The sequence below is a fragment of the Sebastes fasciatus genome, chromosome 1 (genome assembly GCF_043250625.1).
Source record: "Sebastes fasciatus isolate fSebFas1 chromosome 1, fSebFas1.pri, whole genome shotgun sequence".
In the NCBI taxonomy this organism is placed as follows: domain Eukaryota; kingdom Metazoa; phylum Chordata; class Actinopteri; order Perciformes; family Sebastidae; genus Sebastes; species Sebastes fasciatus.
The window spans coordinates 22,044,908-22,059,694 of NC_133795.1; the positions used below are offsets into that span (position 1 = coordinate 22,044,908).

Below are 14,787 nucleotides of genomic sequence, written 5' to 3' on the forward strand. Positions count from 1 at the left end.
CAGAGGGTTAATATAATATGTATACATTCATTCTCACCAAATTTCATGAACTACTTCACTTACATGAATGGAAAAATCTGCCACACATCCATCACTGATTTAGTGTAGATCTGGATCTAGGTGCAGATAAAACTAATTTGATATTGTTAAATTAAAAAAAAAACTAATTTTGAGGATAATGTAATAATGGAAGAAGTTTGTGTTTGTCTGCTTTCTGGTTCATTCTCATATTTTATGAGCTGAAAGGTGGATGCTTCTCAGAAAGCAATAACTGTAACATAACAATAACACCTCACCATGAAGTAATCACCCACAAATACTCATGTGTTGTTCTTTTTACCTCCCTAGCTGATGAAGGAACCAGTGCTGCAGGACAAACGAAGCGAGCACGTCCGTTTCTGCCGATATGCCGCCGAGCTGACCGAGCGAGTGTCGGGCAAGCCTCTCCTCATGGGCACCGACGTCTCATTGGCTCGTCTGCAGAGGGCTAACGTGGTCGCCCAGTCACGGATCACCTTCTCTGAGAGGGAACTCTTCATGCTGATCAGAAACCACCTCGTGGCTAAAGGGCTCCACGACACGGCCAACACGCTCATTAAAGAGGCAAATCTGTCCTTAGGATCCCTCTGTCCGAACTCTTCATGCTGTGTCACACCTCCCCCCTGCTCCTCTTCCCCAATGATTCCCAGGACTTGCCGGTTAGCTGGCGGGATCGCAGCTCGCATTTCCGGCCATGTTGGAACTTCTCCTTTGTCCTCAGTTGCTGTAGCCTCCTCCTCCTCCTCCTCCACTACTCCCTCTTCCTCTCGTTCCCTCGTCATTCCTCACCCCTTATGCTCCGCTTCGTCTAACTGCACTCAGCCTCCTCCTCCTCCTACTCCTCATCCCGCATCTCACGGGCAGAGCACACATCTGGTTGGCCGGATTTTGTTCACACGGGAACGCCCGGTGGCCCATTGCAACTCAGGAAAAAAACTTCGCTCACTGAAACAGAAGTCTGACCACGGTGCTTTCATACAGGTCAGTGATGCACTTTGTTGTTTTTGTTTTTTTAAGTATTTATTTATTCATTAAAGCTGGAACAATATTAATCAACAACAATTTTTTTAATCACTCAATCATTTATCAAGCAAAAATGCTACACTTACTCTACTTCCAGTTTCTCTGTCTCTCCTGCTTTTCTCTGTTTTATATCATAGTACATTTTGGACTGTTAAAAGTTATATACGGTAATAACTTAAGCGTAAGTCACCTTTGGCTTTGAGAACTTGTGTTGGTCTTTTTACACAATTTATTCCTAATTTCATCCAAGTCCCGTGATACTGAATATCTGCCAATAATGAGTTTGATCCCAGCTTTAGAAGAGGAGACTCGTAGGTACCCATAGAACCCATTTTCATTTATATATCTTGAGGTCAGAGGTCAAGGCACCCCTTTGAAAATGGCCATGCCAGTTTTTCCTTGCCAAAATATAGCGCAAGTTTGGAGCGTTATTTAACCTCCTTCCTAACAAGCTAGTATGACATGGTTGGTAATGAATTGTATAGGTTTACTTGTTTCATATGATGAAAATTACAAGTTGTGTTAATGCATTAAAAAAATAAGTGGCGTTAAAACGAAATCTTTCTGAAAAACTGAAACTAAACTAAAAATTAGCAACCACACTCCGAAAACTAACTAAAACTAAACTAAAATGAAATTGAAACGTCAAAACTAACATACCTGCAAACACAACAATCACAGGATTGGAAATGGGTCTGGCCAAGCCAATACTGATCCATACTAAAAGTCTAGATGTAGGGACATGGGTAGTTTGTCTCGGACTCAGGATCGTCTTGACCATTTTTCTCCCTTGATCAGACTCCAGCCATGAAGAAGCAGCTGGAGCGCCACCTTCCTTCCCCCCCAACCCTCGACAGCATCATCACCGAGTACCTGAGGGAACAACACGCCCGCTGCCCCAACCCTGTCACCACCTGCCCCCCCTTTTCCCTTTTCACCCCCCACCGCTGCCCCGAGCCCAAGCAGAGGCGACAGGCATCGCCCAACTTCACCGCTCGCCTGGGGAGCAGGGTGCTGTACCCGAAATATGGAGGTGTGGACAGAGGGTGTCTGGATAGACATCTGATATTCAGCAGGTAATGAACACAATCCAGGAGTGCATACAGGTACTGTACCTGCATTGTACTATGAGTCTGAGTCTTTTATCATTTCTCTACTGGTCTTTTGTGTCTCCCTCCCCTTGCCTTTTTTTTTAAATCTCTCTTTAGGTTTCGTCCGATGTCAGTCTTCCACGAGGGCGACGGAGACGAGAGCGGTTTCACCTGTTGTGCCTTTTCAGCCCGCGAGCGTTTCCTGATGCTGGGAACCTGTTCTGGTCACCTCAAGTTCTACAATGTCTTCTCTGGGGAAGAGGAGGCCAACTACACCTGCCACTCATCGGCCATCACAAACCTTGAACCTTCCAGGGTATGTTCATATTTCAAAACACTGGCTGCCATGTTAGTTGACAGGCTGGGAGGAAGTTTAGTAATGTAGTTAAAGTTATGTCATTCCAAGATTCTCTTGAGGTTTTGTAAAAATATTACTGCTGTCAATCGTTAAAAATATGTAATTGTGATTAATCGCATGATTGTCATGATCACATATTTTGTATCTGTTTAAAATGTAAATTAAAGGGAGATTTGTCAAGTTTGTAATGTTCTTATCAACATGGGAGTGGGCAAATATGCTGCTTTATGGAAATTATTTGTGTATATTTATTATTGGAAATCAATTAACAACTCAAAACAACGACAAATATTGTCCAGAAAAGCTCAGAGGTAAAGTAAATTAGTGGCGTTAAAACAAATTTGCCTTAGACAGCCCTAAAAATTATATAATTTAAATGAAAAGAAAGATGCATATTAAACCTCGTATGTATTTGTGTGTTTCTCAGGATGGGAAATTGCTACTCACCTCTGCTTCTTGGAGTGTCCCCTTATCTGCTCTCTGGAGTATGGATGGTGTCTTCAGCTTGAAGTAAACCGATCACAAACACACACTCACAGTTTTAACTTTACTCACCACCATAGAGTCCATTGTTCCTCATGGTGTATGGATTGTGGTGTTTGATGTTGCTGAAGTGTTTGCTTTCTGTCCCAGGAACTCATTTGTAAACGACCACTACGTCGAGTTCAGTAAACACTCTCAGGACAGAGTCATCGGCACCGAGGACCAAGTCGCACACGTAAGTTACCCAAAATACTCTGCCATGACTCAATGCTGCTGCCTTTTTTCTTCAGTTTGCTGCACTCTAGCATCATACTCTTCCATGTTAGTAACCAGAGAACGTACTCTAACTCTTTTCATCTCTTCCCCTATTTCAATTTAGCTAATTTCCTAATGCATGGCATCCAAGCAAATCAGACAATATTGACCTTAAAGTACCACTCAACATTTATGTTCCTCTCTCTTTTAAAGCTGGAGTAGGCAGATTGGATCGAATATGATTTAAAAAAAGTTATTTTTTATAAAACGGTCACAATATCCTGACAATAGTGCATGAGACAGGTAATCTGAAAAAATCATATGCCTCTGGTGTCCTCCGGTGCTCTTAACGGCATCTGCAAGATTTCACAGACCGGAGGAAAATAACCAATCAGAGCCTTGCCTTGCCGTCTCTGAGCAGCTGTCAATCACTCACAAACTCCGATCAAACAGTCAAACTAGGCAGCGCTGATCAAATATGAATCAATATTCTGTTACTGTAATGCCTATTTCTCGCCTCAAATGCTTTCAGAAACATCTTGTAGTGTACTGTTTAGCTACGAAATGGGACAGTTTATGACCCGGCCGCCATGTTGAGATCAGTTGAGAAAATACCAAGCACCGCCCACCAGCCGGAGCAAACGTTCTCATTTTACAGCTAAGCAGTTTCACGTTAAAAATCAGTGTTTCTCTGACGCTGTTCAGCGGACGCAGGACGTCCCGGAGGGGCTGCGAGGGAACTGCTTCTAACGTTTGCTCAGCTTGTTTTTCTGATAATTTAAGATCCAGATGTCCGATGACTAAAATCCTTCATCCAGTTAACATGTATAGTTACCAAAAAGTGTATCTTAAAACTGGATAAAAAGTCAGTTTATGACAGCTTCTGGCAGACAACCACAACATTGACGCATAAGGGGATATGACGCCATTGACAGGCGACCAAATTAAACCGTTAGCTTGAGTAAAATTACAGATTTCTCTTGGTTTGAAAATGGTTGGAAACATCTGGGATAATGTAAGTAGACAACTCAACAAAATATCTAACATCGTCTAGTCGTTTTTAGACATTTTAATGCGGAAAATGTATATCTTTAAATATATATATTTTTGTTATATTTCCATGTCATTTCTCTTTATGCTGCAGATTTACGACATCCAGACGGGTCAGAAGACTCTGACCTTGAACGACCCCGCCCTGGCCAATAACTACAAGAGGAACTGCTCCACCTTCAACCCCACCGACGACCTGGTGCTAAATGACGGAGTGCTGTGGGACGTGAGGGCGTCACAGGCCATCCATAAGTTTGACAAGTTCAACATGAACATCAGCGGCGTCTTCCATCCGAACGGCCTGGAGGTCATCATCAACACCGAGGTGGTATCCTCTGATCCTGGTGGTTTTTAGGCCCCACTATACGATCTTATTGCGATTTTAAACATTTTACAAAATGCTTCTGTTTTTGTCAAAGAAGTCTGGTGGCTTTGAGGAGAGCAGAGATAACGGCTTCAGATCCCTGTCAGAAAAGGGCTGTCTGATCTGTCAATCTACTGTAGGTAATACATTAACCATGGATAAGTACCTCATGCAAACCCACTTGAAAAAAATCCAAACTATCCCTTCAGCAACAACACTTCCAATAGAGTGGGTCAGATGATTTAATCAAAGTCTTTTACATGTTGTAAGTTTAACAGTTAGCAATCATAAAGAGATGCAGGGAGCATGGCCAGTCAGTTTGTATCTGTACCGTTCTGTAGTTGTCCGCCTTGACAGCAGGTTTCAGTGGGACCTGAGGACCTTCCACCTCCTGCACACTGTCCCTGCCCTGGACCAGTGCAGACTGGTCTTCAACAGCAACGCCACCATCATGTATGGAGGTATGTTGGTGTGAAACGGAGAACAACATACTGTTTGAGCAGCATGTGTGTCTCACTTATTATTGACATACTGACATTACTGACTGTCATTGTCTACTCCCCCTCCCACACACACATGTACATACAGCAATGCTGCAGGCCGATGATGAGGATGACGCTATGGACCAGCAGATGAAGAGTCCCTTCGGTTCATCCTTCAGAACCTTCGATGCTACGGACTACAAGCCCATTAGTAGGCTGCACTTCCTGTTTATTGCAGACTTGAATCTCATTGGTCAACTACAGTACATCTCATTATCACACAGCAGATTTGTTTCTCCTGTTTTTCCGTATCAGTTACTCGTAGGACGGTAACTATTTATTTCACCTTGATTTTAGTTTATAACTCAGAACTTGTTTTTGTTTTGTTTTTCAGCCACAGTGGACGTAAAGAGGAACATCTTTGACCTGTGCACCGACACCAAAGACTGCTACCTGGCTGTCATTGAGGTACTTTGCATGACTTTTATCCTCAAAACTCACCTGTGTTCATGTTGGAAGTAACACCTGAACATTGGGCATGTTCTCATGCCATCATGGAGTCTAGCGGACAACACAAGTACAGATTATAAAAACCAGTTCTGAAAAACAGAGATACTGTATCTGATGAAGATTGTTATGGTCTTTCTCATTAGTAAAAGTGAACTAAACTCTTTGGCTCCAATCTCAACTTCAAGACTAAATTCTTCAATTAAATATTTTAAAAAAAGATTATTAGTCAAGAATAGAGGACCTCCAATATGACCATTGTTGAACGATGTTGTGTCTCCAGACCTGGAGTTATTTGTGTTCTCTTAAGTATAGGGCTGTACCAAATGTTTTACAGAATGTGGTTTTCAAATGAAGCTTTGAATGTCTGTCGTCATATTTTATGACGTCATCACATTTTTTTGTTTCTGTGGTTATATATATGTAATTTATGGTGCTGCTGTTAGATTGCTGCTAGATCGCCCTGTTAATACAGGAGCATGCCTTCCTTTGTGTGCAACAAGCAAGAGAGCAAACAGTTTTCCAGCCGCAGTGAAAATTTTGTTTTTGAAATGCTAAACGCCAACAAATATGGATTGAAGCAGAATATTTCACGAGATAAAAACATGTTGTGAATTTTAGAAATGATTACATCGACCTTTTTTAATTAGTTAATATTTTTTAATTCATTCATTCATTTTCTGTTGATAAACTGATCAATTAGTTGACTAATTGTTTTCATGAAAACAAATCAGTTTTACCAGATTTCTTTGTTTTGTTTCTTTAGGCTAGTTTTAATTTAATAGAAAAACATGTGAAACCACAGATACACCAACATTGTTTGTATATGTCTTTTTACACATTGACCCGTAGAACCAGGACACAGTGAGCTTGGACACGGTGTGTCGTCTGTACGAGGTTGGACGACAGAAACTGGCAGAAGAGGGAGACGATGATGATCAGGTGAGATGGAACAGAGTATGATGTTGGTGTGTTGTTGGGTAGGTACTTGTCTCAGAGGAGGGAGTTTATTTTTTAACAGTTTGGAGGATAACAATTCAACGCTTGCAATATCTTGTTTGTGTGTATGCCTCTGTATATTAGATTATATTCAACTGTTTTTTCAATGCAGAGAGTACAACGAAATGCAGTTTAGCATCTAACCAGAAGGGCAAAACGTAGGGGTGGGGGGAAAAAATGATTCACCTACGTATCGCAATTTTTTTTTACGATTTTGAAATTGATTTTTGATGCCAGAATCAATATATTTGCTTCATTTGAGTCTATGTGGAGGTAGAACGAAGTTACCGCTTTTCTTGTTGTAGTCTCAGTAACGTGACGTCATATCCGTTCTGTATCCGTCAACCAAAACAAACAGGAGCCGGTTGTAGTGAGCAGAACCTGGCAGATACGGCGAAGGGTCCGCGTGGATACAACCTGCACCCTCACATTTTTAATCCAAAGTGGTAAACACTACACATACAGTAAAGTATGGAAACACTTCGGGTTTCACATATTGACAGGAAAAGCAGAGCTAGACATCATGGCTAAAGCTGCATGCCAACTCTGTCATGCACAGGAAACGTTATCATATTGTGGTGATGTGCGGTCAAGCCACTCTCATCTCTGTGGTCAAATTGGCCGACGCTACAACTGTAGAGCACCCATATACTGACATTTATGTTAAAAGCATTCAAACAACCCCGATGGAGCTGATCATGGATGTATAAAGAGAACGGAGCTAACGGTAAAAGCTAGCGATGGACTTGGCGAAGTTAGAGGAAGTACACACATCTGACTGCGTCCGGTTTGCGTCAGGATGCTTATAGGTGCAGTACTGTCTGTGTCCCTTGCATTAGTGTTACTACTGAAATCAAAGTCAAGTTAATCATCCCGTTATGGAGAAAATTAATGTGGCTCATCAATCTTTCCTTGTGATACCTGAGAGTCAGATTAATGAGGACTCAGCAGTGTTTTGTCTTTAATGCATGTTGTGTCATCTTCCAGGATGAGGACCAGGACGATGATGATTCCTCAGACTCAGATGATGATGACGATGATGACGATGATGATATGGACACAGATCCGCTCTTAGAGGAACTGGCCAATAACGACGACCCGGAAAATGAAAGCGGACAAAACACTCCCACAGAAGAAGAGGTAACGGATCTCACAAACCAGAGCTGAAGTCTGATTACATCACAGTCATATTTCTGTTTATCTCCACCTGGTTTACATATCATTTCTCCACAATACTACAATCCTTAAAATAGTTATAAAATATAAATCAGATCTTGGGCATGTTTGCTTGTGATGTGGATGTCTGCTTACTTATTAAAAATGGAAAGATGACAGTAAAAGCCTTTACTATACACAGGGTTCAACTTCAAGGCTTTTTTTCACATGCCCAACCAGAAATCTACTTGCCCAAAGTAAATTTTGACTTTCCTACATACAAATTGTTTTATTTTATTTGCAGTTATCAATAAACTCTTAGCTGCCATGCAAGCAAAATGCTGTCAACTCTTATGTACTTGACGTGCCTTTTGAAAAACGACCCAGTTTTATCCGCCTTGCTCTCCAACTTGCTGCAAACTGCACAATGCAAGTTGGAGTTTTGCCCACATCCTGTGATGCCACCGAAACTAAACTCCTGTTTCCAGGATAATTGAAATGCTCGCTTGCGCTTCAGCTCATAAACTTTGGCTGTATTCGAAACTTCATACTATACTAGCAGTATGTAATGATTTAACCAAAATGTAGTAAACAAAAGCTAAATCTCCAGTATGCATCGGACCTGGACAGGCTACAGAGCAGCAGGCAGTGGCGAAGGAATTTGAATACATTTTGTCGATGATCCTGTTTGTCTTACTTCACCATGAGCTGTTCGAATAAATAGCTTAAGAGGTGATGGAGCTAAACCATGCAGTATCTTAAGAAGTAAACAAACATGGGTCATAAACAAAAAAATATTCAAAGCTCAGGAAGTTGTATTTTTCGATTATATTGCGATGATGGAATGAGTTTGGTGCTTTAAGAGCTTGTTTAAAGGCTGAAGCCTGGCCTAGCATACTTCAAAATAAATCGATTTTAGAAGTTTCATACTACATACTACTGAGGAATGCAGTTCGTCAGTATGCAGTACGTACTGCATTCCTCAGTAGTATGTATAGTAGTAGGTGGTTTCAAATACAGCCTTAAAGGGTTAAAGTTGTAGGACGAAAACATGGACAACACCTGGACCGGACAATGCTGTGGTAGCAACCTGTCAATCACAAGGTAGCCATGTCCTAAAGCATCCCCTGCTTTATGGTCTATTTGACTCTAAATGGGACCATAATTTACTAAATGAACATCTTTCTCTTATTGAAGAAGACTTGAAACTAGCGAAACTCATGTTTACAATGTTTACTGAGGTAATAAATCAAGTGAGGAGTAGGCTCATTTTCTCATAGACTTCTATACAATCAGACTTCTTTTTGCAACCAGAGGAGTCGCCCCCTGCTGGCTTTTAGAAAGAATGCAAGTTTAAGGCACTTCTGCATTGGCTTCACTTCTCAGACCCGGAGGTAGCCCACTGACTACACATCTGTAACTCTCAACAGAGATGAGAAGGAAGTGAGATGGTTCACTCTTTAGCTCCATCATCAGCTCCGGAAGAAATGATGTGTGTAATTATTTTTTACCACTTGCTAGATTTACTAGCTTACTCGGGCTTATTGTTGAGCCCTGATATATGCAGTACCTTGTCCAGATGTTTCTTGTAGTGTATCAGGTTTTTGCTGTGAAGGATCCCCATTAACGTTATTTTTTTTTCTTTACTCCTCCCCTCAGATTGCAGATCTTCTCGGCAGCAACAGCGATGATGCAAACAGTGAAGATGACTCAGCAGACACAGACCATTCATACAGAAGTGATGGTGGAACTGACTCATCTGGCAATCCACATAGTAAGTTAACAGTTGGTTCATCGGCTTAACTTGTTAAATATTCTGAAAACTGTTTGGTTCAGTGATCGTCTGAGGGCATTTTACACACCTGGAGATCAGTTAGTTTAGTTAGATATTAGATAGATTATAGTCTTTGAGTCCTGCTCTGTTTCGTCTTCACACAAACGAGGACTAAACATGAAGTCATGTGGACTGACAGGCCGGTCGCACCACAGCTCAGTGGACATTTTTCACACCAGCCCAAACAAATCGTACTGAATGGGCAAACGCACCAGAGTTTATTGTTAATTTGAATTGAAGTAAAATTGTATAGATTAATTGATCGGTAGGGGACCTGGGGGTAGGGTTGTGTGATCGGCAGCTCTTTTGATAATTGATTAATTGTTTTAGGCATTTTTTCAGGCAAAAAATGTGAAACATTTGATGGTTCCAGATTTTCAGGCGTGAGGATTTGCTGCTTTTCTTTGTCATATATGAGAGTAAATTAAATATCTTTAGGTTTTGGACTGTAGGTCAGACAAAGCAAGCAATTTAAAGACGCCACTTCAACCTCTGGGAAGTTGTGATGGCCGTTTTTCTCTACTTTTTTATTATTTCATAGATTAAACGATTAATAGAAAGAATAAGAATAAGTAATCTTTAGTTGCTGGTGGCCCTAAATCAAACCAAACAAGTATCTACTTACTAGGGCTGTAAATCAATTAAAATATTTAATTGTAATTAATCACGATTGTCTATAGTTATCGCAATCATAAAGTGGGCATGTCTGTAAAGGGGAGACTCGTGGGTACCCATAGAACCCATTTTCATTCACATATCTTGAGGTCAGAGGTCAAGGGAAATGGCCATGCCAGTTTTTTCTCACCAAAATTGAGTGCAAATTTGTAGCATTAATTAACCTCCTTCCCGACAAGCTAGTATGACATGGTTGTTACCAATGGATTCCTTAGATTTTCTAGTTTCTTATGATGTCAGTATCTTCACTAGCTTTTAAACTGAGCCCACTACTTCCTAGAAATCACAAGTTGCGTTCATTTATACACCTATGTAGCATTTTTTCCTTCATTTGATGTTCATCATGGGAAATTAGTATTTCTTCAGTTCACAGTAATTCACAGTAAAAGTAGTTCAAAATAGTTTTATTACACACAGTATAAGTGCATATGTTGTGTTATGTAATGTGTCCTAATGCTGCAGTGTACTCCGAACCATCAGATGATGAAATTGAGATCCTCCGGGCCCTCAGCGAAAGATGGTTCTCCTGACCTGGGAGAAGACGCTCCTCTGCTCACAACATGAACCTCAACAAGGACTTTGTTTTCCCCCCTTTTTAAGCCGTCAGTTCTCATTCAAACAGGCAAGTTGACTGTGATTACACTGATATGCACATCAATGTCCTGGAGGACAACAGAAAAGTCTGTGATATTTTCTCTATATATTCTATATAAGTTTTAGAGAGACGACAGTGATGATGAATAAATATTTCCCAATGCTCGTGGGGCTCAGATGAAAACACTTGACTTTTCATTTGACCTGGCTCTCTGCTTGGTTTCAGTAGGAGAAAGTGTTTTATGATATTTCACCTGGCTCTCTGCCTCTGATGTTGCTCTGCTCCAAATGAGATGCTTTTTCAAACTTTTTTTCACCTCACTATTGAGCTCACAGTTGCGTTCACTGACCTACTAAACCACCAAGGAACAAAAACTTATGTCGAGGAAAGTTTATAGTTAGAAGTTTAATCTAAAATTCACAAAACTTAAGAGCCATAAATTTAAATGGAATTGTGTTTCATCCACTGGCCACACTTTCTGGTAAAACATAATCTCCTTACTTCCATAGGGAATGGTTTGACTGGGTGCTGAAGGTACAGTCAACGTATTTCCACAGTGCAGCAGTCTTCAATACATGTTGATGTTTTTGTTCATAGCTAAAAGCCAAATATTCACATAAAGGCAGAGCCACATGCTCATTTAGCTTTCCTTCATTTTACAGCAATAACAACTGCACATTTTGGTTCCTCAAATACAGCTAACACTCAGGGAAAATATAAAGTCCCAAGAATGTTACTTTAAAGATTTAAAGATATGATGAACTAACGCTGTCTGGCCTCGGATCTGGTGGATTCCTTCACGCTGTTGGATCACAGAGGCTACCTGGAAACTAAGAAATGTTTCCTTGCACATAGCAACAATACCAACTTCTGTGTTCTTCTTGTAAAGAATCAAAGTCCCACCTCTTCAACAAGTAATATCCACAGTGTCTGTGGGCTTGAAACCAGCAGATTATGTTAACCCAAACATCCAAGGTTGATTTCTGCAGAAAGGCACTGGTGCATGGGTCACTATGAGCCACTTTTACCATTAACATTGTATATCATTTCCCCACAAAATTCAACAAACAAAAATACATTTATATGAGGATTATCTAGATGTGGCAGAGTCATATAATCTTGTTTAATTTAAGTTTTTTTAACAGTTTTTTTGTTTAATTTAATTTATTTTAGCTCATCTTAATAGGGATGGATAGCTTTTACGTGTTGGGAGAAATTAGGGATGCACCGATACCGGATTGGATATCGGGCTGATACTGACTCAAATAGTTGGATCGAGTATCAGTGACAATGGGGCCGATCTATTCAATTCAATTCTATGTTTATATACTACATACATTATATACTGGAATTTTAATTCCTGTTTAAGTTTTGACCAATTTGTTGCTGTAATAAAAAGCTTTACACTTGAAGTGTAATTCTTGTTAACTTTGAAGATATTGAACCTAATTGCTGGTGTACAATTTATTATTTTAATAATAAATAACAATTCAGTAAATTTATATCTATGTATGTATTTGTTACATTTTGTTTTACAAAGTTAGGAAAGCAATGTTTAAGTCTTAAGTGTAAGCCAGATGTTGCTTTACACATAAAATAATGATCCCAGTCACTTCCACACAGTGAGGCATACAGCAGCTTATTAATTAAAGACTGGTATCGGATCGGTACCCAAAGTCCAGGTATCACTATCGGGACTGAAAAAGTCGGATCGGTGCATCCCTCTGAGAAATGTTCTTTTGTTATTGATTCATGCTTTTAGCCCCGATCCTTCAGACAGTCCATTGTTTGGTAAAGTAGCAGCACTAAGCAGATGCCTCATTCAATTATTGGTGCACTTTTGATAAAATGCATTTAAAGTCTCAGTTATCTGAGGACAGAGAACCTGCAGAGCTCTCAGTAAGTTACTGTGACAACAGTGTGGCAACAGCAAGATGATTTTTTGGGAAAATACCAGTGTTATACATGAGCCATGGCTGTTGGTTGAAGGTTTGTAGCAGCTGATAAAGAATATTTCTCTAAATGGGATAAAAGAAATACAGTAAAACATGTAATACATTATATTACATTATGCAGTGGTTGTTACTTCTAATGTTTTTTTTTCATATGTGACATTATCCGGCAATTATTTCATTATCAGCTGCTACAAGGTTTCAAACACGAGGCCGGGAAGATATATTTTGTATTGGAACAATTTCTATTTTGCAGCGAGCTTACCTCATCACTGAACAGTCGACCTTTGACCCTTATTGTGTTTCATCATTACGTGTTGACAACACAACCAGTATTCAGCAGTTTTTGACTCTTTGAGCCCACAAAAGGATGTTAGCTCTGTAACTTACATTGTTATGTATCAATATGAGACGTGTTGGAAACTTTAAGACCAACATAACGCTGTTTTAACTATTTTGAAACTGCATCAAACAATCTGCAAAAGATTTCACAAAGCTGAGGAGCCTGGAGCTGTTTGGAGTGTTTTGATTTATTTATTCTTTTGTTAATGGTTGTTCTGGTGGTAGACCAGACCTTTAAGGTCAGCGAAAGCGCTGCAGACGGCAGCCTGTTGGTAGACCAGACCTTAACGGGCTGTCGTCTGCAGCGCTTTCGCTCAAAACTGGACCAATTTCACAAATTGTTGTCCTCATTGGTCAGTTAAACACAAAAAACATGGGGAAATGGGGTTGAAAAATACCTAAATTAGCCTTTAAATCAGGATTTAAGAAATACAACTTTGTCATCAAAATGATCCCAGAGTTTGGCTTGTGAATGGAAGTTTTTATGCACATAATGTTGTGTCCGCCATTTACAACCTAAAGTCACGCTCAATAGTGAAAAGTAATAATGCATTTTTGAAAATCGGTATTTCATGCCACAGCAACTTTTCAGAGCCATGTGATCTACAGTTTTATAATAGATTGTATTGTTTATAAATCTGTTTAAATTGTTGTAAATGGTTAACGGGATTATCAATTCAGTTAATAAGTTCTACTTTATTAATAAAAGATCCTTCTCCCTTCTTGTAACTCTTGCCTCGTCTTATAATAGTGATACTTGAGTGACAGTTTAAGCCTGTAAGAGCCAATCTGTTGTATTTTACATGAAGATGAAGCTACTGCATGTGTGACACGGTCACCGTTACAGGACTTTTGACTTCATTTGATTACATTAAGAGCGTGTTGTTGTTTGAGGCTATATTTTGGTAAATGTTGACCATCTGATGAAGTCTTCAACCGCTCACAACAGCAGGTAATGAATCACAATGTAAGAAACTTCATTTCTATTCCACAAAGTCACAATTCTCAGTGAATGAATGCGTACATTTTCAACTGTGCACTATTCCAGCCAATCGGCAACAGTTGGTTGTCGTGCCCAGGACAGGGGAAAGGTGCTTATAGACTTCAGTGTATATTGTATAATTCTTTCAACAGCTTTTATACTGATTATATTGCTCCATTATCTACTGTATACTATAAACTTATTGTGGTGTTTAATGTTGTCACCATCACTGAGCTGTTGATTCTTTCATTATTTGTGAGCACAATGCCTAAAATACCAAGATGTCGACTAAAACAAACATCAGCGCTGTGTAAAGATAATAGATAGACAGGGAAATTCAGGTGATTATGAACACAAAAATGGACATACTCTGTACATCCTGAACTGCTGTCTTGATTCTCTAACACCAAACAGTCTGGTTTTTAAGTCCTTTCTCTGGATTTGTTCTTAATGCAGGGACAGCCCGTTCTCTCTTTAACAATCTCAGCACACATACTTATTTCTTATCTTGTTTGCGTGTAGGCGAGTGAAGATGAAAGTTTTCTTTTTGTTAATACTGAGAGTTTAGAAGCTTCTCTCCTGTATGATGATGAATGGCCTT

The 14,787-nt window shown here is 39.9% G+C and overlaps 1 protein-coding gene across 4 annotated transcripts in view; it reads left to right on the top strand.

Annotated features, from left to right (window-relative positions):
- The window catches only part of LOC141768603 (DDB1- and CUL4-associated factor 1-like), a 30,815-nt gene extending 16,882 nt beyond the window's left edge, over positions 1 to 13,933 (top strand). The window contains exons 18-31 of one of the 4 annotated variants that reach the window (XM_074636997.1): positions 349 to 1,020; positions 1,861 to 2,138; positions 2,271 to 2,469; positions 2,939 to 3,021; positions 3,145 to 3,229; positions 4,394 to 4,624; positions 4,719 to 4,803; positions 4,942 to 5,124; positions 5,252 to 5,356; positions 5,540 to 5,613; positions 6,505 to 6,594; positions 7,639 to 7,791; positions 9,466 to 9,580; positions 10,778 to 13,933. In XM_074636997.1, coding sequence (XP_074493098.1) covers positions 349 to 1,020; positions 1,861 to 2,138; positions 2,271 to 2,469; positions 2,939 to 3,021; positions 3,145 to 3,229; positions 4,394 to 4,624; positions 4,719 to 4,803; positions 4,942 to 5,124; positions 5,252 to 5,356; positions 5,540 to 5,613; positions 6,505 to 6,594; positions 7,639 to 7,791; positions 9,466 to 9,580; positions 10,778 to 10,845 — 2,421 coding nt within the window. In that variant the 3' untranslated portion in view covers positions 10,846 to 13,933. Of the gene's footprint in view, positions 1 to 348; positions 1,021 to 1,860; positions 2,139 to 2,270; positions 2,470 to 2,938; positions 3,022 to 3,144; positions 3,230 to 4,393; positions 4,628 to 4,718; positions 4,804 to 4,941; positions 5,125 to 5,251; positions 5,357 to 5,539; positions 5,614 to 6,504; positions 6,595 to 7,638; positions 7,792 to 9,465; positions 9,581 to 10,777 lie in introns of all 4 variants that reach the window. The other 3 variants (XM_074637008.1, XM_074637012.1, XM_074637016.1) reach the window with 3 other exon arrangements.
- Positions 13,934 to 14,787: the final 854 nt, after the last annotated feature.